This window comes from Meleagris gallopavo, chromosome 26 (genome assembly GCF_905368555.1).
Source record: "Meleagris gallopavo chromosome 26, MGAL_WU_HG_1.1, whole genome shotgun sequence".
In the NCBI taxonomy this organism is placed as follows: domain Eukaryota; kingdom Metazoa; phylum Chordata; class Aves; order Galliformes; family Phasianidae; genus Meleagris; species Meleagris gallopavo.
This window is the reverse complement of record NC_139429.1, coordinates 4474057-4500771: the sequence shown is the minus strand read 5'-3', so window position 1 is coordinate 4500771 and position 26715 is coordinate 4474057. Positions and strand designations below refer to the sequence as shown.

The following is a 26715-nucleotide window of genomic DNA, read 5'->3' as shown; positions in this document are numbered from 1 at the left end:
TTTCCAGCTGCTCCGATTGCAATTTCAGTTCAGCGGGGAGAAGGAACACCATATCTGCCATATGAGAGCTAATTACAGTGCTTGCAGTTATTCATTAAATTCATGTAGCATATTTCCTGTAATTAATACCATGCCCACGCAGCCCTGTGTTATCACACTTGCCAGCACCTGAGACGTATTTTAGCAGCTTTTGGGATATCAGAGTAGGTTGGAACATCGCAGGTCTGCTGCTGGGCTGAAGAGGATGCTGCAAACCCTAAACTCAATAATATCAGCTCTGTTGCTATGAATAGCCCTGCAGACATGTGAAATTGACAGTTTTTTACCTCTCCCTTTGAAAACATCCCTCCAGATACAGCTTTAATTCTTTTTCTTTTATGCTTGGAGCCAAGATGACCCTTAAGAGGCCATGCTATGCTCCCACACCTGTGTTGATGTTCCAGCCACCCGCACTGCGAGGCAGCCGGAGAAACGAGGAGCTGCAATTGCATGTGACACGTTCCTGAGTGTTCCTCCACAGATGCAAAAAAGGAATTTTGCTTCAGCCCCGGGGGAGCTGAGCCCAGCCAGGTCATTGGGCCGAATCAAATTGCCAATGTGCGGCGCTGAAATCTCATCTGTGATGTCCTGCGTGTGCAGCCGGGGCCGGGGCTGCTGACAGCCTTTGTGATGAGCTGCTCCACATCTGAAATCCAGCAGGAAACTGTAAATGAGATCTCATCTCGCATCGGCACCCGCGGCACAGCCTCGTCCCAAGCAGAAGTCATACAAATGAGGATTTATCAGAGCGCTCTGAGCCCTGCGTGATGGCTTGTGTGCTTCTCACCTGCACTGGGCTCCCCTGCCCCGATGCGGTGCCTTCTGCCTCCTTGCTGAGCCTCCTGGTGCCACTGCTTTGGATGGTAGTGATTGGGGAGGAGAAGCGTTTCCTCCTCAAAACAGACTCACAGAGTCATCGTGCCTTACAGATCCTCATCCTTCCCACGTCTTTGAGGGGAGAATCCCCATGCTGCAAACTAAAAGTGCTTGGGCTCCATGCTGAGCAAAGAGATGCGGTGCTGTGCATGGGATTGCAGCAACTCTGTGTGAGTGATTTGCAGATCACAGAACAGTTCTGTGCAAGGACAGAGGATTTCTGAGCCTGTTTCCCACACTGCTGCCTGCCCTGCACTTGGTGCTTCGGTGTGCACTGAGACCTTCACACCCGGGACTCCCTGCAGAGGGCTCCAGCACTGCAGCTCTGTCCCTGTGTACCCAAGGCTGTGCATTCACCCTTTCTCATGTGATGTGCACTGCTGCATGCATCTTGCAACAGAGGGCCTGTGTGATGTGCATTGCATGCACCTTGCAACAGAGGGCCTGTGTGATGTGCATTGCATGCACCTTGCAACAGAGGGCCTGTGTGATGTGCATTGCGTGCACCTTGCAACAGAGGGCCTGTGTGATGTGCATTGCATGCAGCTGACTCTGCAGCGCTCATGTTGTGTGCATTGCATGCACCTTGCTCTGAAAGGCTCACATGATGTGCATTGCATGCTCCTTGCACCGGCCGTCCTCACATGATGTGCACCGCATGCACTTTGCTCCAGAGAGGTGAGCACGTCCCTGCGTACACCTTGCATTGAGACATCTGCTGTTTTTATTAAAGCAACGAAAAGATCTCAGCTGCATTTGCAGAAGGGGTTTCCAGAAAGCCGCGCTCGAGCCACGAAACAGCAAGCAGAAAGAAACTTTTAATGAAACCCACGAAAGCACGACCCCTCCGTGCAAAACCCCGCACCCTTTCACTGCCGGATCACCGCCGCGGTCGCCGCGCGCACGGAGCAGCCGCGCCCCCCGCCCCTCCCCGCCGCGGGACGGCGCATGCGCAGCAGGGCGGCAGGGAGGCGGTGAGGCGGGCGGGCGGCGCGGCCCCGCGGCGAAGGGGGTTGGGGGGGGTCCGGCCCGGAGGGATGACGGCCGAGCTGCAGGCCGCGAGCGGCGGCCTCGAGGCGGTGAGCGGGCGGCGGAGGGGGGGGCGGGGCGAGGCGAGGCGAGGCGAGGCGGCCCACCGGGGTGTCGGAGTGAGGCGGGAGGAGCGGCCCGAGGCCGGGCGGGCGGGTGCGGGGGGGCTGCGGTGTGAGGTGCTGTGTGAGTACGGCGGTGTGCGGGGCTGTGAGCGGGGACACGGCGCACAGGGACACAGCACACAGGCAGCGTGCATGGAGATACACCATGCATGGGGACATGGAAGTGCATGGGGACATGGAAGTGCACAGGGACACGGCACACACAGCATGCTCAGGGGTGTAGCATGCATTGAGACAGAGAGCACACAGCGCTTAGGGACATTACATGCATAGGGACACAGTGCACAGAGTGCACAGGGACACAGCACACAGGCAGCGTGAATGGGGATGCAGCATGCATAGGGACACAGCATGCACAGAGACAGAGCGCACACAGTGCACGGGGATACAGCAACCAGACATCATCCTTTGGGATACAGCACACACAGCATGCGCAGGGACACAGAGCACACAGAGGGCATAGGGACACAGCACCCAGGCATTGTGCTTTGGGATACAACACACACAGTACATAGGGACACAGCACCCAGGCATTGTGCTTTGGGATACAACACACACAGTACATAGGGACACAGCACACAGGCATTGTGCTTTGGGATACAACACACACAGTATGCATAGGGACACAGAGCACACACAGTGCATAGGGACACAGCACCCAGGCATTGTGCTTTGGGATACAACACACACAGCATGCACAGGGACACCGAGCGCACACAGTGCATAGGGACACAGCACCCAGGCATTGTGCTTTGGGATACAACACACACAGTGCACAGGGACAACGCATACACAGGGCACAGCAAACGTGCAGCTTGCACGGGGATACAGCATGCATAAGGATTCAGCATGCAGAGGAACACAGCACACAGGCAGCATGCATGGGGATACAGCACACACAACATGCACAGGGGTACAGCGTGCATAGGGACACAGAGCACACACAGTGCACAGGGACACAGCATACACAGGGACACAGCAAACGTGCAGCTTGCATAGGGACACAGCACACACACAGTATGCACAGGGACACAGCATGCATAAGGATTCAACATGCAGAGGAACACAGCACACATAACACACACAGAGGTACAGCATGCATGGTGACACAGTGCACAGGGACAGCACACAGCATGCATAGGGTTACAGCATGCACAGGGACACAGCACACAGGCAGCGTGCATGGGGATGCAGAGCACACAGTATGCACAGGGGTGCAGCATGCATAGGGATACAGCAAACATGCAACGTGCACGGGGACACAGCATGCACAGGGGTACAGCATGCATGGGGACACAGCACACACACAGCATGCACAGTAATACAGTGCATAGAGACACTGCACACACAGTGCATAGGGACAAAGCATTCACAGGGACACAGCACGCATACAGCATGCACAGGATACAGCATGCATAGAGACAGTACGCAGTGCACAGGGACACAGTATGCATGAGGACACAGCACACATGCAACGTGCACAGGGACATACATGCATACAGCATGCACAGAGATACAGCTTGCACAGGGACACAGCACACACAGTATGCACAGGGAAACAGCTCATATACAGCTTGCACTGGGATGCAGTGTGCACAGGGACAAAGTGTGCACAGGGACACCCTCCCCTCCCCTCCCCTCCCTCCTCCCCCTCTCTCCCTCCTCTCCCCTCCTCTCCCCTCCCCTCCTCTCCCCCTCCCTCCCCTCCCCTCCCCTCCCCTCCCCTCCCCTCCTCCTCTCCTCCTCTCCTCTCCTCTCCTCTCCTCTCCTCTCCTCTCCTCTCCTCTCCTCTCCTCTCCTCTCCTCTCCTCTCCTCTCCTCTCCTCTCCTCTCCTCTCCTCTCCTCTCCTCTCCTCTCCTCTCCTCTCCTCTCCTCTCCTCTCCTCCCTCTCCTCTCCTCTCCTCTCTCCTTCTCTCTTCCTCTCCTCTCCTCTTCTCTCTCTCCTCTCCTCTCCTCTCCTCTCCTCTCCTCTCCTCTCCTGTCCTCTCCTCCCCTCTCCTCATGCAGCGTGTGCAGGGATACAGGATGCACAGGGACACAGCATGCACTGTGCATGCACAGGGACTCAGCACAGATGTAGTATGCATAGGGACACAGGACTTACAGTGTGCACAGGGATACAGCACACACACGGCATGCACAGGGGTATGGTGTGTGTGGGGACACAGCACATGTACTGCATGCGTAGAGACGTAGCATGCACAGGGAGTGCACAGGGACACAGCTTGCACTGGGATGCAGCGTGCACAGGGGTACAGTACACAGAGGATGTACAGAGGTGAACAGGAGCACAGCACACCCAGCATGCACAGAAACACACTGCACAGGGGCACAGCACCTGCACAGCATTCATATGGGTATAGGATGCATGGGGACACAGCACACACGCAGCATGCACAGGGACATAGGATGCACTGAGATGCACTACACACAGGAGCACAGTGTGCGCAGGGCTGCAGCCTGCAAAGGTTCACGGTGTGCACAGGGATGTGGCATGCACAGGGCTACAGCACACACAGCTTGCACAAAGGACACAGCATGCACAGGGATGTGGGCTCGTTCTTTGGGCACATTTGAGCCCTTCAGCAGCTTTTCTCAGGTGCAGCGGAGGCATGGATGGTTGTGCATTTTGCACGGGTGTTGGTGTGGCAGTGGGAAGGTGTGGGTCTGTAAAAGGTTCTATTTCAGCAGTGCAGGTGCTGCTGTTGCTGCAGGGTTGGAGGCCTCTTCACATCCATTTTCCCACTTGGATACAAAGCACGGCTGAGCTGCTGTGGCTGAAGGTCATGGGCTCCCATCTGCCCTGCTGACTGCTGCTCCTGGTTCCCCTTGAACTCATGCTCCACGTTTGCATCTGTCCCTGCTCTGAGTTTCTCTCCCAAACCAACCACTGCTGCGTGCTGTGATTCACAGGGTGTGAAGGAGAACAGCAGAGCTGCTGCTATCACTCATTAGCTGGCCTTATAATTATTGTCTCCATTCCCTCCCTCCCTCTCAGCCACTTTTCAGGTTTGTCTGTTGTTTCCAGACTCTAACACCAATAGCACTGCTGCTGTGACTCCTGTTTCTTTGCTTTTCTTTTGCTCTTGGAATTGCAGCTGGCATTAAGGTACTGCTGCTGTTCTGAACTCTAATGGCCAGTTTGTCTTAAAGGACAGCAGAGCATAACCCCAAAAAACAACCAGACAGCCCAAAATCAAAAGTAGACTTCACAAATGAGAGGTGCAGAGTGTGATTCTCAGTGTGCTGCACAGTTCAGCTTTCTGCTGTTGATACACATATTTCTTATGAATGAAGCTGCCCTGCAAATCATTTATTAAGTGGCGATGTGGAGCTGTGGGCTGGTAATTAGTTCTTGTGTTTCCTGCTGCCTCTGTGAGTTCTTCTTTTGGTGAAGAAGGAAAGGCCCCAAAAAATCACGCCCTGTCCTCCTCTGGATTGCACTGCTGTGATGTGGTTTTGCAATGTGGGTTCTTCTCCAATGGAAAGATGTGCCCTGCAGCATTAGGTGGTGTTAAGCAACCAGAATACAGCGTGGAGGTGGGAAATTGACAGCATGGTATAATTGGTGTGCTGTGAGTATTCCTGTCCTGAGGCTCCTGGTTGTGCAGTTCTCATCGTGCTGAGCTGGAGCACCCCAGGCTGGGGGTGTGCATGCAGACACAGGGGGCTCTTAAAAAGTGCAGGTCTTTTGGGAAATTGACATCTGTAGTATTGGACACCGATCTGGTTCTGTTGACCTTGAATGCATTCCTCAGCTTTGTTACCTTCTGGGCAATGAATGCCTGTAGCACATGTAGCAGTTCACTGCTCTGTAGCTGAGGCCAGTGCTTCTTTGTGTCCCTCCCTGGGCACTTTGTATGGCCAAACCAAGGCTGCTTTTTACTCGACCATCTCCTAAAGCCTATAAAGCTTAGAAAAATCTGTTAAGAAAACAATTAGAGACATTTTCTCTGGTAAGAACGCATTGCTGGCTGTGCAAGGACCTGCCCAGGCCTGGAGCTCCCGTGGAGTGGGGGAAGAAAAGCAGTGGAAACCTCTTGAGCCCTTCTTCTGTCACCTCATTGTGAGTGAGAGGTGACGTGCACAAGTGGCATGTGCAGCCAGGCTTAAAATAGCCCCCAGCAGCCCATGGGAAGCCTTATATGTCCTGCTGCACATGCTGGGCTTGGGGAGAGGGCTGCCAGGGCCTGCCAGCATGCTCCTGAGCATGCAACAGGTTGAAAGTTAGTCTGGAAATAGCAGAAACTAAGAATGGTGTTCAGACTGACATTGGTAGTACTGTCTGGCACGTGTGAGTGAGTTTTCGTGTCCACCTGTCAGTGGAAAGGAAAGAAAGAACAAATTGAGAGCTTGGCAGATGTTTCAGGGATGGGTTGATGTCGTCTTGGTCACCTTTTAACAGGAGCTTTCTTTGTTTCTTGACTGCAGGATTACCAGGTTTTAAACAAGATGAAAGAGATAACAGGAATTCAGGATGCAGATTTCCTTCACGCTGCTCTCAAGGTTTGTATGTGCTGTCACTGCCCTTTTGAAAGAAGGCTGCTGATGTCCCCAAAATCAAGCAAGTTCAGGAGGTTCTCCCAAAGCATAACTCAGGGTTGGTGTGTGCTGGTGTTTTTGTGGGCTGATAAGAAAGTAGGAAAGCCGTTGTGTGGCCTGTGATGGTGATACAGCGTGTTCTGATATTGGAAATTGTAATGTTAAATGGGTTGCAATGACATCAGTGCAGAATCATCACTCCCCATTGCCCTGAGATGTATGGGCAAGAGGTGAGTTGCATTGTTTGTATACACAGAGAGTTGTTTATGAAAACTCTCCAGTATTTCGTTGGGAAGTAATGCCCACAAGATGTTAACAGACATGGGCTGAAAGGAGTTTAACACTTAACTTTGTGGTATAAAATGAGATAGAAAATGAGCCATGGTCAGCATTCTGCTGTCCTTCAGACAGCCTGTGCTGTGTTGTGTCACCATACCCACAAACCCATCCACGTAGGCTTTGGTTCCTGGGAGTTTCCCTGTTGCCACGTGCCTTGGTGCACTGCAGAGCAACTTGAATCTCTAGCGAGGGAAATGAAATTAGATAATGGAGTCTATATTGTCCTAGTAATAAAGGCAAAGAGCTTTCCATCAGATAAATTTTAGCCTTTATTGTTTTTGTTTTTACTGCTACTTGTCACCAATAGATAGATAGCTTTCTCCGATGGCCAGCAGAAGCCAAGTTGGAGCCAGTGTGCCCATCTTTGCCACGGATGCATTAAATTTCATATAAATGCAGGTAAATTAACCCTGGAACTATGGATTTTTTCCTTGTCTTTCTGCTAGGCTGCTAAGGGAAACCTGATGGAAGCACTCATCGTCCTCACAGAGGAGCGTGATCAGGAGCCTGGTCAGAACACAGCTGCTGCAGAGCCATCCTCTTGGGAAGGCAGTGCAGTGGGCAAAGAGCCCCCACAAGGTGAGGGGTCCATCTCTGCTCACACTGGGTCTCCTGAAGGCTCATTGTGTCACCCAAGCTGAAAGGGGCCATGTTGTTCCTTCTGCTGGGAATCCCTCCTGTTCCTGTCCTGGCACTGATTTTGTTAGTATGGAGAACTAAATTAGCAGAAAGCACTTTGGTGTTGGTAAGGCTTTCCTAGAACCTGCTCACCTTTGGGTCAGCCAAGTGCCAGTTTAAGGAAGGGGAGCAAGAATGCACATCAGCAGCCTCTGTCAAATACATGTATTGGGTGGAACCCCTCTTCAAGCAGGTTTCATGCTTCTGTATGGCTGAAGGGTTTATTCTGACTGTGTTTAGTATTTCTTGATGAAGGAGAGCTGAATCAGAGGAGTGACTTAGTAGTGTTGTAGTACTGCTTGTCAGTCACAGGTCGTGCTGCTGAGCTATATTTATTTTAAACAACCAGTTCGCTAGCACAGAAAGCCAGAAAACTCCTAAAGCAGAGAGCAGATAGAGAAGCAAATTTCCATCAAGGCTTACTTTTCTTTCTATGGCCTCTGCTGGCAAAGCAGGTGGATTGAGTTTCCTGTGAAGTATTTTCATGAAAATGTAGAAGGAAATGTTAGATTATCAAAAAATTGTTTCTGTAATTATTACAGTTATTGGCAAAACTAGGCTGTCAGTTTGGTGCATTTCTGTTAACTGAAACTTCCCCAAGCAAATTTGCCTCTGGACACATTAGTGATGCCAAAGATCTGTGCTGGGAGCTTAGAAGTAACACCTAGAGCAGTGCAGCTGTACTTTGCTCTACTGTCTAAGGCTTCTGTCTCTTCCAGAACTGCTTATTTTCCTTTCCCCTCTCCTCTGTAGCCAGTAAATGAAGTGGCTCAGTTAGCTGAGCATCCTGAAACAACTGAAGGAAGCTGATTGTATATAAATGTGCAAATTGTATTAAATGAAAACCCTTTATTTCTTAAAACAGTGTCAGTTATCACCACTGGTGTCAAGCCATAGCAAACACAAGCAGCAGCTGGTGTTCCTGATTCATTATTTCAACAGGTTTGGAGCATTCCCATGAGCTCTGAATTGGGGTGTAAGGAAATCTGGCCTTTACATGGCTGCATGATCCTAATCAAGTGCACTTAATGGGAGCTTTGATTTTACAGTGTGATCCAAGCTAACAGAATTTGTATTTAAATTTTTTTTTTTTTTGCTAGAAAATCTTTTATCATGTCAAAAATCACATTGGAGAAGTGTAACATTTTGTAGAAGTTCTTTTTAGAGAAAACATTTGCCTACTCGTGATGGAAGACTGATCAGAATGCTGTCCTGCCTCCAGGTGGTGCTGCATTTGACCCTGAAAAGAAAGGGGACATCCACTCAGCTGTTGCCTACAGACAGCTGGAATCACCAAAAGCTCATGCTGCTGAAAGGTTGGTGGAGCTGTAGGTTCAGAGCTGAAACATTTTAGGAATTGGATGGGATTTATGTTGTCTGTAGTGCCAGGTACTGCCTGACATGCTCCGTGCTGGCATCCTGCCCATGGCTGGGGTGCGTTGCCCAGAGAATCTTTGTGAGGTGGTATTTCTCATTGTCCTTCCTGTCTTGTGACAGACCACAAGAGGTCCATTCTCCTGAAAACAAAAATCGCTCCAAAAGGAAACGCTGTGAGGTCTGGGGAGAGAATTCCAAACAGAGCGACTGGAAAAGAGTGGGAGATTGGCCCGTTGGGATGAAGAACATTGGCAACACGTGTTGGTTTAGTGCTGTCATACAGGTAATGTGGTGGCGAGATTCTTCTGTCACTGCTACAGGCTTGGAGAGAAAATGTCTATCAGTTAGAATTTAACATTTAACAGGAAGTGCTGACATGTAAATGAGTGGATGTGCCTGTCCTCACATAGAGAGGTAGATATCTGTCCTCAGAGTTGAAGAAGATCTCTTTTTTTATTTAACATAATTAAGATTTCCTCTGAGCGTGTGCCAAAAGAGCATTTAAGTGGAGACTTTGCACACAAGATACAGATGCATGTGGTCTGTGTGCATGTGTGCAGTTGGTTTTTTTGGTGCATTGATGTACAAGTGCTTACTGAATGACAGAAACTTGATTGGAACTGATGATGTAATTATACCGATGTTATTGTTAGCTCCATAATACATGGGGTATCAGGTTCTGCTTAATGGGATACAGTGGCACAGACATTGGAACTAATAAGCAGCTCGGTGGTGTGTATTATCAGTGATAACCTAAACAAGAAGAGACAGCAGTAAATGGAACTGAGCACATTTGCTTCTTGTAACCATTTTACATCAGCTGATAAATGCTGATCCGTTGGCTCCCCATTCATGAGAGGAGGTAAAGTAGCTGCAGTTGGGCTCCTTTCTCTGTGTCACTTGCTCCTGTGTGCTTTTCCTAACACTTTTTCCTAAACCAGTTTTATAGCCCAAGGATGGGAGGTTGAGATCTTTGGGAGGAATCTGTGAGGTAGGGCTGTGCTGCTTTGCCACTCAGGCTGCTCACTTCTTAAGTGCTGTCTTAATGACCTGAAGGCAAGGGAGAATGAAGAGTGAACAGAAAAGGCTGTGGAGTGCATTAGACTGAAATGAGTCAGCAAGGTGGAGGTGTTGATCAGTATTTCTCTCTCCATCCCTTTCAGTCTCTTTTCCAGCTGCCACAGTTCCGGAGGTTGGTGCTCAGCTACTCCTTCCCACCAAGTGTACTTGAGAGCTGTCGGACGCGCACTGTGAGTTTTCATCACGTAAAGTTATGAAGTTTCCCTCTTGTGCTATCCTGCTTTGCTATTTCTTTGAGCAGATTACACTGGGAACAGGCTATCCCAGGCCTCTATCTATGTGTTAATGACTTCTAAACCATCCAGCTGCTTTAAGTTTGGGAAATACTTTTTTAAAGACACAGTCACTAGAAAGAAAAACAAACAAACTGAATGATTCTCATAAAGCTTTCCTCTAAGTGAGAGGCAGGAGAAACCTGCCACATCAAGCTTATTTGGCAGCTCCAGGTTGTTATTTTGTTTGTATTCGTCATAGAAGAACTGGTGTTTGAGTCAGTGTTTGAGTGTAGTGTTTTCACATAGAGGGTGGTGAGGCACTGGAACAGGTTGCCCAAGGAGGCTGTGGATGCCCCATCCCTGCAGGCATTCAAGGCCAGGCTGGATGTGGCTCTGGGCAGCCTGGGCTGCTGGTTGGTGACCCTGCACACAGCAGGGGTTTGGAACTGGATGAGTACTGTGCTCCTTTTCAACCCAGGCCATTCTATGGTTCTGTCAGTGTGAGGGTGCATCCAGCTCCAGTGCCTTCTGAGAAAGGTCAGCAGAAGGTGCTTACAAAAGAAATGTGATACATAGAATTGTCTTCTGCTGTTATGTTGTTCTGTTCTCCCGTTTAGGAGACTTTGGTGTACTTGCTTTTGTGTGTGCTCTTAGTAAAAACAACCCAATGCACAGACAGAATAAACTGATAAGCTCACTGGGTTTTTGCTTTATGTTTCAGCCCTTTGGGCACCTAGAAGTTATTTTTTTCCTCCCATGCATCCCTTGGAAGATCACATTGCTTCTGAGCAACACCACATGTCCTTCTGCTTTTATCCTTTTTCATGTCATCTCTTCCCATGGTTATTAGCTTAGCTGTTAAGGTACATGCACATGGTATTCTGCAGCTCTTGGTTTACAGTGCAGGAAGGGTTTGTCTTCTCTTCTTTTTGTGTTGCAGGGAAAAAGAAATATTGCATTTATGCAAGAACTCCAGTGTCTGTTTGCTTTAATGCTGGGAACACGTCGGAAGTTTGTGGATCCTTCTGCAGCACTGGAACTCTTAAGGGATGCTTTTAAATCAACCGAGGAACAACAGGTAAAACCATGTTAGAGAGCCATTCCTCAAACCAGCACTTGATAACAGAGAAATCCTGTGTGGTTTCATCCTCTTGTTTCCAGAGGTCTCTTGATGTGTTTGGCAGCAGGCAGACAGCTGTCTCTGGGTTGTGTGGGTACAATCTTGGTCACTGACCAGCCAGCACAATGCTGCTGTGCCCCATGCCAGCTGGCTGGTTCATTTCCTCTTATCTGCACACGAACAGGATGTTCATTACTGGTGAAACTGGGGTTTTGCCCTTCTTTTGGGTGGATGGTACCAACTGGATTTTATTAGAGCTGGTCTGTGAGACCAGCAGTGTGAAACCACTTTCTGCTCTGTGTGTTTGACCCTCGACTTCTGTCTCTCTTGCAGCAAGATGTGAGCGAGTTTACACACAAACTGCTGGATTGGCTGGAAGATGCATTTCAGCTCACTGTGAATGTCAAGTGAGTTTTTTAAGATACCAGGAGTTTGAGCTGTCACTGAGGAGAAACAGCTTTTAGATGTGACTGCTTGGCATAGGAGAGGGCTTTAAGCAAATGTTGTCCATGTGTGAGAAAAACTTGTTTGCTGGCTGATGGCAATCCCCTTCAGCCTGAAGTATGCTACGGAGGGTTGGATCTACCTTTCTTGCCTAAGTGTAGGACTGTATTCATGGCCAGTATGGCCTGCAGAGCACATCAGCTCTGGGGGAACTCTACAGGCTGGTGTAAACAAATGGAGGTGGCCTTAAGGAGCCGTGTTTCCATAGGACAATGCCTGCATGTTATTTTCTTTCTTGCCAATATAAGAATTATAGTGTGCTTTTGAGTATGAGAACAGATGACAAGCTTCCTCTGTGTTCTGTGCTGTGATAAAAAATGTTGCTTTTGATCACAGAATGGTTCCCAAGCTGAGGGTTGGATGATGAGTTAGGGCTTTTTTTTGCGACCTACAGATGAATTCTGTGCTTTTTCTTTCTGAAACAGAAGCCCTGGGGACAAATCTGAAAACCCAATGGTCCAACTTTTCTATGGGACTTTCTTGACGGAGGGTGTCCACGAGGGTGAGTGAAGGTTTTGGTAGTTCCACTTTTTAAGTCCTTTGGGTGCTTTGATGTACGGCACATCAGTACTGATGCACGTTTTTGTTGCACACTCTTGTTGGAATTGCCTGGACTTTCAGTGTTTTACAGCAAACCTGCAAATAGTCTTCTTTCCTTATAGAATTGTCTTTAACATTTATATCATGAGTCTTCTGAAAACCTGTAATACTCGTAAGTGCTCATTGTACTCGTTTGGGAGGAGGCTTACCCTGAGAGACGTGCATAGAGAGCTATGAGCACTTCATTTCATGCATCTAACCTGGTGTTTACAACAACCTCTTGTGTTAATCGGAGTTTTTTCTTTTTGCTCACTGAAGTTAGTTCATGGGTTTTGTATCGTTTTCATCATTCAGGCAATACTTTTTCCAAGATCGAAACCTTTGGTCAGTATCCCCTTCAGGTAAATGGTTATCGAAACTTGAATGAGTGCTTGGAAGGAGCCATGGTGGAGGGAGAGATGGATGAGGAGACAGCAACTCAGTCAGTGAAATATGTACAGGAGGTTAGTTGGAAGTTTTGTTGTTGAGCTTTTGGTTGCTTTCTAAAGAAAAACTCAATACGTGTAGCACAGGTGTGTCTCAGTGTAGTGTGCTAACTGTAACTGGCAATTACAAACAGTCTCTAATTGAATACGACGACGTTTTCTGGCTGCCTGGGATCTCACGTCGCTGCATGTCAGCTGTGAGATGCTGAGTCTGCTTGTTTGTAAAGATGTGTTGTCCTGTATAACCAATTCAAGGGGTTTGTTTTGAAATAAAAAGGTAAACGTATGCTTCTGATGCAAGTGTGATAAAGTCTCTCTCTTTCTGTTGAAGCCTACCTGTACCTGAGTAGGGGGAGAACCACTGCCTCCTTATTTTCGGAGGGTAAAAGTACAGTGCTTATCTCTATGGTATGCCATTTGGAATTTGTATCTTTCTCCCTATTACAGTGTGTGTTCTTCTTCTCATTTTCACTCTTATCTTCTGACTGTGCTGATTTATTTAATTTACTTTTTCTTTGTTTTTTTTCTTCTTTAAACCCACAAATCACAAATCAGTCATAAACTACAGCAGCAAAGTAGAAAGCTAAGATGTATCATTGCATTCAGCATCCTGTGTGTATTAAGAGCAGCTGAAGGTTGGTTTGAGAAATGCACAGGGCTGTCTGGCTTAGAAGGGACTGAGAAAAGTATTTTTGTTCTGTGAAAACATGTGGAAAATGTGTTGTTACTTCCTAGGAAGGCTGCATGATAGGGGGCATAGAGGAGAAGGTGCATTTTGTTGTAGGAGTGAGTGCATCAGAGCATCAATGGGGTTAATTAGAACTTACTTTTCCCTAGGTAACAGGTGTAAAATCTTTCCTTCTCTGTTTTATGTTGTCTTGTTCTGAAGGTGAGGCTTTCCCTCTGCTAGCTGCTTTAAAAAGCATTAAAAAAACCCCAGTTTACCTCCACTCTAAATATCTTAGATCTAAAATATGCTGTGGCGCTTTGGTGTGGGGCAGATTTGCTATGGCAGGACGTGAGACATGAATCATGCAAAGAAAAATGCCCTTAGTGTGTTCACAATGAATGTGGCAGGGAATGGAGTGCGCAGTGCTGTGTCAGGTAGGTGCCGTGCTCTTGGGGATGCTTGAAGTGCTGTGAGTCCAGAAAGGCAGAGGAAGGAGAAATTCAACCATGAATCTTTCTTTCTTTGCAACAGTCTATTAAATGTATGGGAAGTGGATTTCTTGTCTGAATCTCCTCATTTGAATGGTTCATAAACAGAGAGGATAAGGAATAAGGCGCTGCTTGAGGACTCCTGTCTTGTTACTCATCATTGCATGTGATGTATGTTGGAAAATGGCTATCTGTTGGAGGCTCTGACATGCAGAATTGATGTAGTTTCTGTAAATTTTGTAAACCTCAGTTAGCAAGCTGTGGATTTGGATGTGTCAGGCAATGAAAATGAACTTTCTGAAAGCAGTATGGAGACTGCTTGGTGGTAGAAACATTAGATGGAAGCAGAAAACCTAATCTCATGTAGTTCAGTTTTCTGCCTAGTCACTCCATGCACACAACATACATCCAGTACTGAAAGACAGATGTTTAGGATGGGTCTGAGATGTGATGCTGAGCAGTCATCTTAAAACAAGTCCCCTCGGGGGCGTTTCTGCTTCTGTTGCAGCGCTGGTTCACCAAACTCCCTCCAGTGCTGACCTTTGAACTCTCCCGATTTGAGTTCAACCAATCCCTGGGACAGCCAGAGAAAATCCACACAAAGCTGGAATTCCCTCAGACTATTTATATGGACAGGTGAGTTGCTCTCTTGTACAGCATGTGGAAAGCTGGTGAGCAAGGATGGATTCTGAAGTACTTATGGAAGACTGCGGATCTGAGAAGTAAATAGATTCCCCACGGTGAGGCTCTGTGTTGTCTCTTTAGGTACCTCTACTGCAGCAAAGAGCTTATTCAGACAAAGAGAGAAGAACTGAAGAAATTGAAGGAAAAAATGCTGATTCTGCAACAGAAACTGGAAAGGTGAGCAGTCAGCTACAGCTTTGCTCTTGTGTGGGTTTGGAAATGGTTTCTTTTAAACAGCAAGGCAGAAGTGAGCACTGGAATCATGGAATCATAGAATGGCCTGCATTGAAAAGGACCACAATGCTCATCCAGTTCCAACCCCCTGCTGTGTGCAGGTCATCAACCAGCAGCCCAGGCTGCCCAGAGCCACATCCAGCCTGGCCTTGAATGCCTGCAGGGATGGGGCATCTGCAGCCTCTCTGGGAAACCTGTAAGGAAGGTGGTGTGTTGGGTCCCTGCGTGGCGTTGCTCTGGTCTGGCTGGGATGGAGCTTGATTACTTCCTAGCAGCTGGCTGTGCTGTGTTTTGGTACTCTGACCAAAGAGCAGCTGATGGCATGCCCGTGTTTTGGCCAGTGCAGGGCACCAAGGCCTGCTCTCTTTCCCTCTGCCCTGAGACACAAGCTGTGGGTGTGCAAGGCGTGCTTCTCCTTGGAGGAAACATGAGGTTTGGAGAGAGGTTTTTGCAGCACAAGGCTCCTCTTGTCACTGCAAAGCCTTCAGAACAGCAGAAGAGCTGCGTGCCTGTGGGACACAAGTGTGTGTGCATGGGCACCACGTGGTTGCAGGGTCCAAGTTTTTGCCTTTTGAACCAAGTCTGGATATGTTGTTACAGTGGAGCTGTGTTATTGGGGTTTCATTTCTTGGTTTTTTGTTTGTACACGTAGGAAATGGTATGTGCAAGGATTAACTTGCCTTAGGTAAGTGATGAGTTATTCTACCTTCACACGAATTGAAGGAATATTTTGGTATCTGTCAAAAAAGAAGCAGCACTGGCTTTTATTATATGAATAGAAATGATTGAGAAATATGTAAGCAGTGCATGGTGGGATCCCAGAATGGCAGCTTTAGGAATGTTCCATGGGGAAATGTGTCCTAGGTTATCTGATACCATATTTATTTTCCAAACAGGCATAAATAAGTAGCGTCAGAAGCAGATATGTAGTTGCCTGTTTGTTGTTTGTCTCAGGCTTAACCAAACAGCTCTACTCCTTCATTAATGGAATGTTTTGCTCTGTCATTGCAGGTACATGAAGTATGGCTCTGGCCCAGCACGCTTCCCACTGCCTGACATGCTGCAATACGTTCTGGAATTCATCACTACAAAGCCTGCTGGAGCTGTGTCCTCTGCGTGCATATCTTCTAATGAGGACTCTCAGATGATGGACAGGCAGTCCCAGGGCGAGTCGCTCATTCTGGGCACACCTTCACAGCCTGACAGGTTGGTAAATGGAAATAAAAACCATTTGTTGGAGAATATGTTAACTTTTCATCTAAGTGCTACTGGTTTGAGTTCAGGAAGTCAATTATTGATGTGGGTAGTTGTGATATATGAGCAGTTAGTGGCTACTTTTCGTTTAGTTTGGTCTATCACTGCAGGTAGTCTGCTGCTTTTTCTGGCTGGTTCGTTTTATTTTTCCTTTTCCAGCAGTGTTGCCATATTCCTGTGGATGAGCAGTGATCCTGAGTTGAATTATGCACCTTTTCCTAATTTTTCTCTTTCATTAACTGTTACATTACTGCAGTATTGGATGATTACGAGCCTGCTCAGTGTACTTGGCTTACACCTGGCTTTTGCTTTGCAGCATGCTGGATGGAAAGGATGGTAAGCCTGAAGATGAAGCCGTCCTATTGGCAAATTCTTCAACGCAGCAACAACTGAACACACCTCTGCAGCCTTCTGCTCCACCAGCAGAGATGTTGGACTGTCCTGCTCCTCACGTGGTTTCTGAGGAAGAGATGAACCTGGTTACAACATGCCTGCAGCGATGGAGGAATGAGATTGAGCAAGATGTGCGAGGTCGGCCCTAAATGTTGGTTGTGATTTTTGTGTTTATTGCCAGCCCGAATCCCCTTCTATTGCTTTGGCTGAATGCATCCTGAGCTGTGCCTTCAGGTCTTTCTGCTCATCTAAAAATGACTCTTTTGTATGTTTTGAGGTAGATGGTATATCCACTGGGCTTAGACCTACCATCAAATGTACTGGTTTCAGCTGCTGTTCAGTGCATTCAGTAGTTACTGTCTGGCTTCAAGCTTTCTTGGCATTTCTAGGTATTTTTTTTAATTCATGGTGTGCTTGGCAGATCTGAAGGAGTCCATTGCCAGAGTCAGCCTATCCATTGATGAAATGTACTGTGACCCTCACCTCCAGCAGGTAGGAGATACCACTTCACAAAGTAAACATTGGACAGATGATGCTGATACTGGGTCTTGGTAGTTGTCAGTTCAAGTTACCCACTTTGCTGTATTTTGAAAACATCCCAGTGTTACAATAGATTACATTTTTTAAAAACAAATCCTAATGTTGCTTTTTCCCTTAAAATCCAGCTCTTACTCATCAGTAAATGGAATGTATGAATCAGTTCTTGCACCAAGGCAATGGCTGTGAATGTATTTTACAACTTCTTCATGAAGATCAGACAACTTCCTTTACTGAAAGTGAGTCTGACAGCTCTGTCCATGTGAACTTGCAGGTTCCCTATCACTTGCACGCTGTCTTGGTGCATGAAGGGCAAGCAAATGCTGGTCACTACTGGGCCTTCATATACGACCAGCCTCGGAAAAGCTGGCTGAAATACAATGACATCTCAGTGACAGAATCATCGTGGGAAGAGCTGGAGAGAGATTCATTTGGTGGCCTGAGGAATGCCAGTGCTTACTGCCTGATGTACATAAGTGATAAGGTGTCCCACGTTGTTGCAGGTAGGGGAACTAAAGCTGTTTTGACTCTGGTGCATTACGTTCTCTCTAACGTGCATCATTGCCAAGTCCCTCAGTGTCTGTGTGGTATAACATTACCCCCTGTCTGCAGATGCAGGAATAGTGAGACCAGCAGGAGGAGGACTGCAGCTTGGGTGCTGACAGGAGAAAGGACCATCTCTGGAACACAGCCAGCTTGTCCTGGTCACATCAGGCTGCAGTGTTCTGGACAGATAGCTCAGCATAATCTCTGTATTTACTGCCACATATTCAGACCTCTTGTTGTAGGAGCTGGCCAGGCAGTGAGCAGATGCTTAGAAGACAGTTCACCCAAAATGTCCATGAAGTAGTTTGTTCCATAGTGGTTTGTTCTTTTCTGAGTCTCTAATAGAGAAAAAGGGGAAAACTGAAGATAGAACTGCACTAACACAGCACTGTGTATTCAAGCTCTCTTTTTGCCTCCTATCTGACTTAATCTTTAGTGATGTCATCACACATGGGGTCTTTGGTTACACAGCCTTCTCTGTTACATGAGATGAATTATTGGTGATCGTGGCTTAGCCTTGCAAGCCTGTTTGCACTGCCAGCATATGAATAGTTACATGGATGAATTATTGTGCACGTGGTGCTATACATGGCCAGCAGCTGTAGAAGAACCTAATAATTTCATGCGTGGTTCATTTTGATGTAATCAATAGCAGCAAACAATAGGGGACTGTCATTTTGTTCATTGCTAAACATTGCTGATGAGAATTTGGAAGCAGTTCTTTGTGATAGGTCTGTTTCTGGAGTGAACCCACAAATTATTTTTTCTTCTATTTAATACAATTTCTGTTGCTTTAAAAAACGCTTTCTTTTACAATGGGTGCACAAGGAAAGATGGCTCTGGTGGAGGGAATTGTCATTTGCTTTGCTTAATTTTAAGACTTGTGGTGAGTTCTGTGTTATTTCAGATCTAGAAGTAGAGGGAGTTGAAGCCAGCATATGGAATTCATGCTTGGGAGCCCACATGGCTCCCTGCTTTTACATGATGCTGTAGATACGATGTCTCAAGCTATGCTATGACCATTATGGCTGCAGGCAGCGTGAGTGCTGTACTCTGCATAATGATAGCCTTGGAGTGCAGCCACGTTTCTGACCTTCTTCCAGGTGAAGGTGACAACTCAGAGGTCGGGCAGTTCCAGAAGGAGGTGGAGGCTTTGCCCCCAGAGCTGAGGCGTTACATCCAGGAGGACAACTGGCGGCTCGAGCAGGAGGCAGAGGAGTGGGAGGAAGAGCAGTCTTGCAAGATTCCTTCAACTGCTTCTGAATCTCAAGAGCTCTCTCCTGAGTCTGGGCCAGGTGATGCCGCGTCTGATTTTGCAAGCTGTGTTGAAATTAATGGTCAGAAAGACTGCTGCTGTGGAGCCTTGTTTAATTTTTGGGTATCTAAGGGGCTGTTGAAGTAATAGAGATGCTGGTGGGGGCTGTGTCCTGCCAATACAAAAGGCTGTTCTACTGTTTTTGCACGTTTGTGTTTCCAGGCTTGTCAACAGAAATGCTGTTTTCCATTCATTTCATGGCAGTGAGCTAATCTCATTTTGCTTCCAGGCATTTTTTATTAATAGAAATATAGAGTGGAGAATGTTTAAATGCTGCTCTCTGGAGTGGGAAAGCATCATTTAGCAATCCGGCGTGTGCCGCAGTCTCTGAGAAGGTTTCATGAGGTGTGTGTGCATGAGCTCACGATGGACCAGGTTCGTGTGGGATGGATGTAGCAGCTGTTCAGCCATGCACAGAAGTGCTCCAAGACATTTTAGAACAAGACAGGGAAAGAAGATGTAATGGAGAGCAAATGCTCATTATGATATTGTGTTTTGATGGAACTGAGCAGCAAGCTCACTCCAGCCTCAGATGTAGTGTTAAATTAGCATCTTGTATCACGTCGTCTGGTGGTGCAGCAGTTTAAGATGTTAATGAAGCCATTACTTTATCTTGAGCCATAATTCCTAAGAATGTGCACTTCTGGTGGATGGCTCCATCTCATTAAGGGCCGCATGAGCAGGTTTATAACAAGGTGGGTGATAATTTCTAATGTGAGTGATTTTGGAGTGCTGTTGACAGATAAAGAAGTTGGTGCGTTTGCTTAGGAGATGTGAGAGAGCTGCTTCACCCTCATGCACTTCTGTTCACCTTTTACCCTCTGTGCATTTGGACCAAGCCCTGCAGTTCTGCTCGCTCACACCGTTTCTCTGCCCTGACAGATCCATCTGCAGCCCACGAGCAGAGCCTGCGCTCTCTGTCCTCAGAGCACGCCATGATTGCAAAGGAGCAGACTGCCAAAGCTATTGCCAATGCAGCCCATGTCTACGAAAAGAACGGCGTGGAGGCAGCGCTCTGCGAGGTGAGGAACAGCCCAGAGAGCAGCCAGCTGCTGTCTGTGTGTTATTCTTCTCAAAGGAAGCCTGGCTTTTTTCATTTCTTTGTGATTCTGTAGCTGTACCACGTTTATCTCGGCCCCCTTCTGCTTTCCTCTATTTTGCTTTTGTTTTTCTTTTTTCTTTTTCTTCTCGGCCACAGACAGAGGAGGTAGAACCAATGAAGGCCCAACTGGGAGAAACAGCCTTTACAGTGCAGGCAGAACAACCTCAGGATGCTAAAGAAACAGAGCCTGCTGCCCAAAGTAGCTCACAGATCTCGGAAGTGGAAATCCCCAGTGTGGGGAAGGTTCCTGTTAGATCTGATGCAGATGGATATAATGAGGAGGTACAGCTCCCAGTGCAGGCCCTAATTGCTGTCCATCACTAACCTCTAACTTTGTAGTGGTTGATTGCAAGCGTTCCTCACTTGTCTGTCATGGAAAAAGTGCTGTTTTCAAAGTTAATTTTTCCCCCTTTAGAAGTGGGGAGGCCAATTTGTTTAGCAGCTTCTTTCCTAAATGCCATCAGAGGAGCAGCTCTGTAGAAGCACTCAGTCATTAGATCTACTCAGTGTTCCTGCAGGTCTTCCTTCTGTATCAGAATTGGTCCTAGATGTATTTACAAACCTCCTTACTGCCTTCAGAGCTTTGTCCCATATATGTCAAAGGGATGGAGCACTCACAGTGTAACTCACAGTATTTCAGCTCCTGGTTTGTCAAACCTGGTTAACCTCACACACACCCAGCAGCATTCTAGAAGATGTCTTTTCACATTCTGGAAGTGGAGTTCACTTATAGGAATATAGAGATAGGTACTGCTTGAGTGTGTTTAATGCATGCCTGTATGAACTTAGCACAAATAATTCCTCTGACACCTGCACTGCTCTCTTGTGTTGCTTAGGAAAACTGAATGGGATGCAGAGGGGATATGGCTAGTGTTTTTCATGTTCAAAATTCAAAGTTCTTTCCTCTCTTCACCATGTTTTCTCTTCTTTTCCTGTCTGTTACTGTTTTCCTCGTTCTTGTTTGTGTTTCTTTTCCTGCTTTCCATGGTAGGTGATGCTGAGTCCAGCCATGCAAGGTGTCATCCTGGCTATTGCAAAAGCCCGCCAGACCTTTGATCGCGATGGGTCTGAAGCGGGGCTCGTTAAGGTATCCTGCTCGTTTGCTTCATTTCCACAAGCATGGAAATCTGTGTTCACAGAATGAAAGATCTGTGCTATGTGTAAAGATATACCAAGCAAGTGGAAGGAGAGGTCCATGCAGTTGTTTTTCTAGATAATGGCTTTTCTGTCCTGCAGTGGTGTTTGTGCTTGCATAACGCCATGTCCTTGCATCCCAGCCTATTCTTGGAGCTTGTAAGAACTGCCTTCTCCCAGAAGGCTATTTGCTGTTTGTACTCCTTATTCTTTCAGTGTTGGTAATTCTCTTGGTCTGGGTTTAAAGATGAGGTTCTCTTTGTCTTTCAGCATCTGTTGCACGTCCTTGGTGCTGCTGTCAGGAAATGAGCGCTCGTGAAATTTGTTGCGTTCTGGAATGAGCATGCTCATGATAACTTCTCTTGTAAAAGGTGTCTTCATGAAAAGAATGCATGGAATAGGGGAATCTGCAACAACACAAGCTGCCCAATGTTGGCTCTGGTGCTAGGTTTTACTGGCAGGTAGATTTAATTAAAAATACAGCATGGGCAGAAATCTCCTATGTTCTCTATCTACAGGAATATAAAGGACAGTATGCTCACGGATATAAGATGATTGCAGTTGATTTTTACAACTCCTTTGTTTGCAAGAGGATTACCAAACCTGTTGTATATATCCCACTCTCTCAGGAAGCCATTCAGATACCTGGATGCTTCAGAAAACCGCATGTTTGATGCATGTCCTTCTGGCTTGGAATGCATCGTTCCCGATGCTCATGGGCTTCTATTCACCAGCAGAGCACAGCTAAGCAGCAGAGCTAGTTATCCCCTGTGGGCACCCCATCGTTTTGGGACAGTTCTAAGCACTGCAGAATTCAGATTGGTGAAAGGATGGATGCCTCAGTGTGTGTGTGCTTTCTTGCCAGGCATTCCACGAGGAGTACTCCAGACTTTATCTGCTTTCCAAAGAGACCCCAACCCCTCAGAACGATGCCCGGTTGCAACACGTGCTCGTTTACTTCCTTCAAAATGATGCTCCCCAGCAGATTGTGGAACGTACCCTCCTTGAGCAGTTTGCAGACAAAAACCTCAGCTACGATGAAAGGTTTGTGCTGTGGGTTCCGTGATGAAGTTTTCCTCATCTGGAAGCAGCTGAGGCCGTCCTTCTCATTTTCTCATCTCTTCTTATGCGGGGCAGGTCAATTAGCATCATGAAGGTAGCACGAGATAAACTGAAAGAGATTGGTCCTGATGAGGTCAATATGGAGGAGTATAAGGTAAGTGCCACCTTTGGCCTTCTTGCAGTCAGAGCTCATGCTTTCCAAAGTGTGTGGGAAACTGGGAATGTGGTTCAGAGCAGTGCCAGCACAGAAAGCAGAAGGGAATTAGCTGAACTTTAAAGGATAGTGTGCAGTTGACTGAGTCAATTTGTGACTTCTGAGAGAACTTTAAACTCTCTAAAGGGTAAAATCAAATACTGTTTTGAGTTGTGAAGGAGTGTGAAAACATGTTGGAGCTGAAACTGACACTGTTTTCTTCTCTTCCTCAACAGAAATGGCACGAAGACTACAGTCTTTTTCGGAAGGTGTCTGTTTACCTGCTTACAGGGCTGGAGCTGTACCAGAATAGAAAGTAAGTATATTTTAATGGTGACTTTAGACAAGATAAGCTACAGCCTAGAAGTTTTGGAAGAATTACTTCTTTCAGACCTTTTTTCAGCCCTGTGATAGAGGCCAATATAGTTTATTCCTGACTCGCTGGTTGCCGTTCCTTGAATGCAGAGCCAATCCTGGTTATGCTGAGTACACTAGCTAGATGTCTGTCCTTACCTCATTTTTCTCCCAGTGAACCTGCCATCACTTTTTGCCCCTTTGGACTGCTATACTAAAACAAAACTGTCTTGAATTAGGCATTGTAATGGGTTTAAGCACATTTTGGAGATCAAGAGCTTGCAGGCTCGACAGCTGGCTCTCTTCTTGTAGGTACAAGGAGTCCCTGACCTACCTGATCTATGCCTACCAAAGCAACACCACTCTGCTGAAGAAGGGAGCCAACAGAGGAGTGAATGAATCACTGATCACCTTGTATAGAAGAAAGTGTCTCTTGGTGTGTAAAGGAGGAGCTCTCAAGCCATTTGGGAGGGTTGTGGAGGGGTGAGAGCAGCCTGGGGAACATCGTGGAGATGTAGAATAATTCAATGAAAAAATGTATGTGGCTCTCAAGGAGACTTGGTAAAGCAGATATGAAAACCAGAATTATGAGTAAGCTATGTATGTGCTGTATATTTATACAACAGTTTGTTAATATGTACATAAATATATTTATGTATTTATCAGTTTGTTTTCTGAAGTACGATTGCTTTGACTAACAGTAGTTGCTTCTCCAGAACGTAGCAGAACTTAGCACCTGGTTCTGTTTGTCTTTATGCTGCACAGCTGCCTATGGAAAGGAACTGAGCTCTGTGCCTTTTCTGACAGCATGCTGATTATCAGAAGACCATGATTGCTTCTTAAAGGTCTTTCTCAGATTCTCTCTCCTCTCCTAGAAGCTGAATGAGGTGGCATCATCTCTATTTGTAAGCTGTGAGGAAGCTCATGTGGCAGAGGGCATTAGCATCCTGAATGAGCTGATCATCCCCTGTATGCACCTCATTAACAACTTTGACATCTCCAGAGAAGACATGGATGCCATCGAGGTCATGAGAAGCCGCTGGTGCTCCTATCTGGGACGAGAAGACATGGATGGTAGGAATGGTGAATGGCCACCTGCATTACCTTATTCATGCTGTTAGTGTGCTGTTAGGGTTACGCCTAGGTCTTAACTAGAAAGGAACAAAGGGACTGCTTAAAACACTGTCTTAAGATCTTGAAATCAGTTTTGTAGCACATTTGGCTATTTCCGTTTCAGTCCCATTGATTATATCATCCTCCTCCTGCAGCAAGCCTGCAGATCAGGCTGGGCGAGCTGCTCCCCCGCCTGCTCGACGGCTCCACGGAGGTGGTGGTGCTGAAGGAGCCCCCAAAGATCCGTCCCAACTCCCCGTACGACCTCTGCAGCCGCTTTGCAGCGGTGATGGAGTCCATCCATGACGCCTCGACTGTGACTGTGAAGTAGATGGCAGAGCTGGCACCTTGGAGTGGCACACTGTGAAGCATCCGTGCACAGCATCCTCTCGCCAGGAGGTATTCAGAGAGGGAAGAGGTGATTTCGTCTTGAGACCTGTGTGCTTTGTAAATAGGAGTGAATGAAAAGCAATATTGCACTTTTGAGATAAGATGTTAAGTGAGAATGCAAAGGACATGAACCACTGTACTAACATGGCACGATAGGTACCTGGCAGTTCCACCTGGCTTATTTTCCTAGGACCAGGCCAGGACACTTGTTCTATTGTGGCAACTTTGTATGCTGCCCAGCAGGCACACATCCCAGGGAATGACACCGACAGCAGAGGAACAGTTTGGTTTATCTGGTGAGCACTATTGGCTGTCATTGATCCATCAGACACATTTACATCTTCCTAAATTATTAGCTGCAGTATATATTCAGATCTTGCCAAACTTCTGTCTGAGAGGAACTGCAGTGCTCACTCTGTGTGTTGTGTGCAGTCACGCGTGCAACTGCGTATTTCAGTTAAGTTAAACAAGCATTTCCCTTTTGTGTTCTAACTGGCAAAAGAAAAGAAGCAGGATTCTTCCTCTGAGAAAGGCAAAATCAAATAATGAGAGTGACAGGAGACAGGACAGAGCTGGAGGCTTTACAGGTGCTGTGGTGTTAGCTGGCTGGTTCAGGGCATAATCCTCCAGGGTGTGTTACCCTCTTGGGTTGGAAAGTGAACTTCCATTGCATCTCTGGTGGATATTCAGTGCTAGATAAGTGATGATAACTGCAAGGCCTAGAATCAGCCCCTTTTTAATTAACTTCCTGTAAGAAATAAATTATGCCTCGTTTGGAGTTCCTTCTGCGGGCAGCCTATGATGTGTTTGAACTCTGACAGTTGTTTAAACCAAACATTCTGAGTAAGTGGAAGAGGAAGCCTGTTTGTTAGGACTATGCAGTTTTTCTGAAAGTGCAATAAAAGCATTTGTTCTATGTTAGAATGAAAAAGTTCCCTCTGTGTATTTTTGTGTTGTTTTTTTCCCTCTGTTGTTATGCCTTAAGGGTTCCTCTTGGCTTCAGCAGAAAGAAGCGGAAGCAGAGGAGAACAAATCCATTGGCAAAGCGATGCAGGAATGTCTGTCCTTGAATGCAGCTCCAGGTGTGAGCATTGATAGCTCTGCAGTGCTGTGGTTGATAGCTCCTCTTGGGCTCTGCAATGGCAGTGAAGTGCTTGGGAGCTCAGAGTTCTCTCCTGCTGCTGTTGGGACAGCATGGGGGACTTCTGAGTGCTTTGACAGAGGAAGAGTTGAGTTCATTGATTGTGACCACAGAGTTTTGTTTGCTCTTCAGACCTGACAGCTTCAGCTCATCCCTGAGAAGGCAGGAATTCAAATGAAATCTACAGCAGTGCCTTAACGTCATTGTGACACACAGAGCAGCCAGGTCATGCTATGCCCCGGGGTTAAATATGGCTCATGGAGTGCACTGCAGCTCGTCTGGTCTGTGGCTGATGCTTCCATTAGCCAACATATGTCCACAATGAGAGCACAGGTTGTGATGCATCTGACTGAGCCTCCTCTGTGCTGGTGCTGATCTGAAGCACTCTTTAATTAACTACAGGTGGGACACACTGAGCTGCACTGGGTTACAGTGCTGGTTTTCTATCTCACCTTTCTCTGTTTCTGCTATTCAGATTGAGCTGTGTGACCAAGGGTTCACGTTCAGTGCTGCTTTTACTGAAGGCCACCTGCCCAGCCCTGCTGTGTCTGCAGATAATGGTGTGCTGGCTGGTGCTGGGGAGGGCTGTGCTTCCCCTCCTTTGTCCTATATTCCTGCAAATGGTGCTGAGAAAATGCCTCTGTTGGTTATCAGTGCTTGCTGGTTTCTCCTGAAGTCTCCTTTTTCAGTTGTGTTGCAAGTCGCCCTCTGTTAGCTGGTGTTGTTTTTGAGGGAGGGGATCTGATTTCCAAAGCAAGCAGTAGGAAATAGTGCATTCACATTGAGTTAGTAAAGAGGAGGAAAAATCCATGTTTTCCAACAGCCAAAATCTCTGAGTATTTTCTCCGTTAATTGGGGAAATGAAACATCTAATTGCATATTGAGCTGCTAACGTGATCCTACATTATAATGGAGCCTTTACCTTCTGTCATTGTGCTGAGAAAATGCAGATTCTTTTCAGCAGCTGAGGAGGAAAGGAGAGAAATACATGTGGGTGTTATTGGACAAATTGAAGACAGATGTTTGTGGGACTTCTTCTTGGTGCAACGTTGGTTGTAATTAGCAGATCTGTGGTTTGAATGAAATTGTCACCTGGGTCCCACTGCTCCATCAGTTCCTATAGAGGAATAACTAACCCCTACGGGAGTTGGTTTA

The 26715-nt window shown here is 47.0% G+C and overlaps 1 protein-coding gene across 5 annotated transcripts; it reads left to right on the top strand.

Annotated features, from left to right (window-relative positions):
* Nucleotides 1-1721: 1721 nt before the first annotated feature.
* On the top strand, nt 1722-25350 carry USP28 (ubiquitin specific peptidase 28). Of its 5 annotated transcripts, none has more exons than XM_085209428.1 (26): nt 1722-1889; nt 6502-6576; nt 7398-7530; nt 8852-8945; nt 9127-9289; nt 10170-10256; nt 11242-11379; nt 11755-11828; nt 12351-12427; nt 12820-12968; nt 14617-14744; nt 14874-14969; nt 16038-16232; nt 16597-16811; nt 17095-17165; nt 17485-17713; nt 18860-19051; nt 19954-20093; nt 20270-20455; nt 21165-21260; nt 22173-22351; nt 22445-22523; nt 22799-22878; nt 23229-23352; nt 23792-23990; nt 24185-25350. In XM_085209428.1, the coding sequence occupies exons 1-26, from the start codon at nt 1737-1739 to the stop codon at nt 24358-24360; spliced, it is 3528 nt and encodes a 1175-aa protein (XP_085065554.1). In that variant the 5' UTR covers nt 1722-1736; the 3' UTR covers nt 24361-25350. The 5 variants fall into 5 exon arrangements, with proteins under 5 accessions (XP_085065554.1, XP_085065553.1, XP_085065552.1 ...); XM_085209427.1 differs by having other exon boundaries at nt 1860-1994; nt 23795-23990; XM_085209426.1 differs by having other exon boundaries at nt 1861-1994.
* Nucleotides 25351-26715: the final 1365 nt, after the last annotated feature.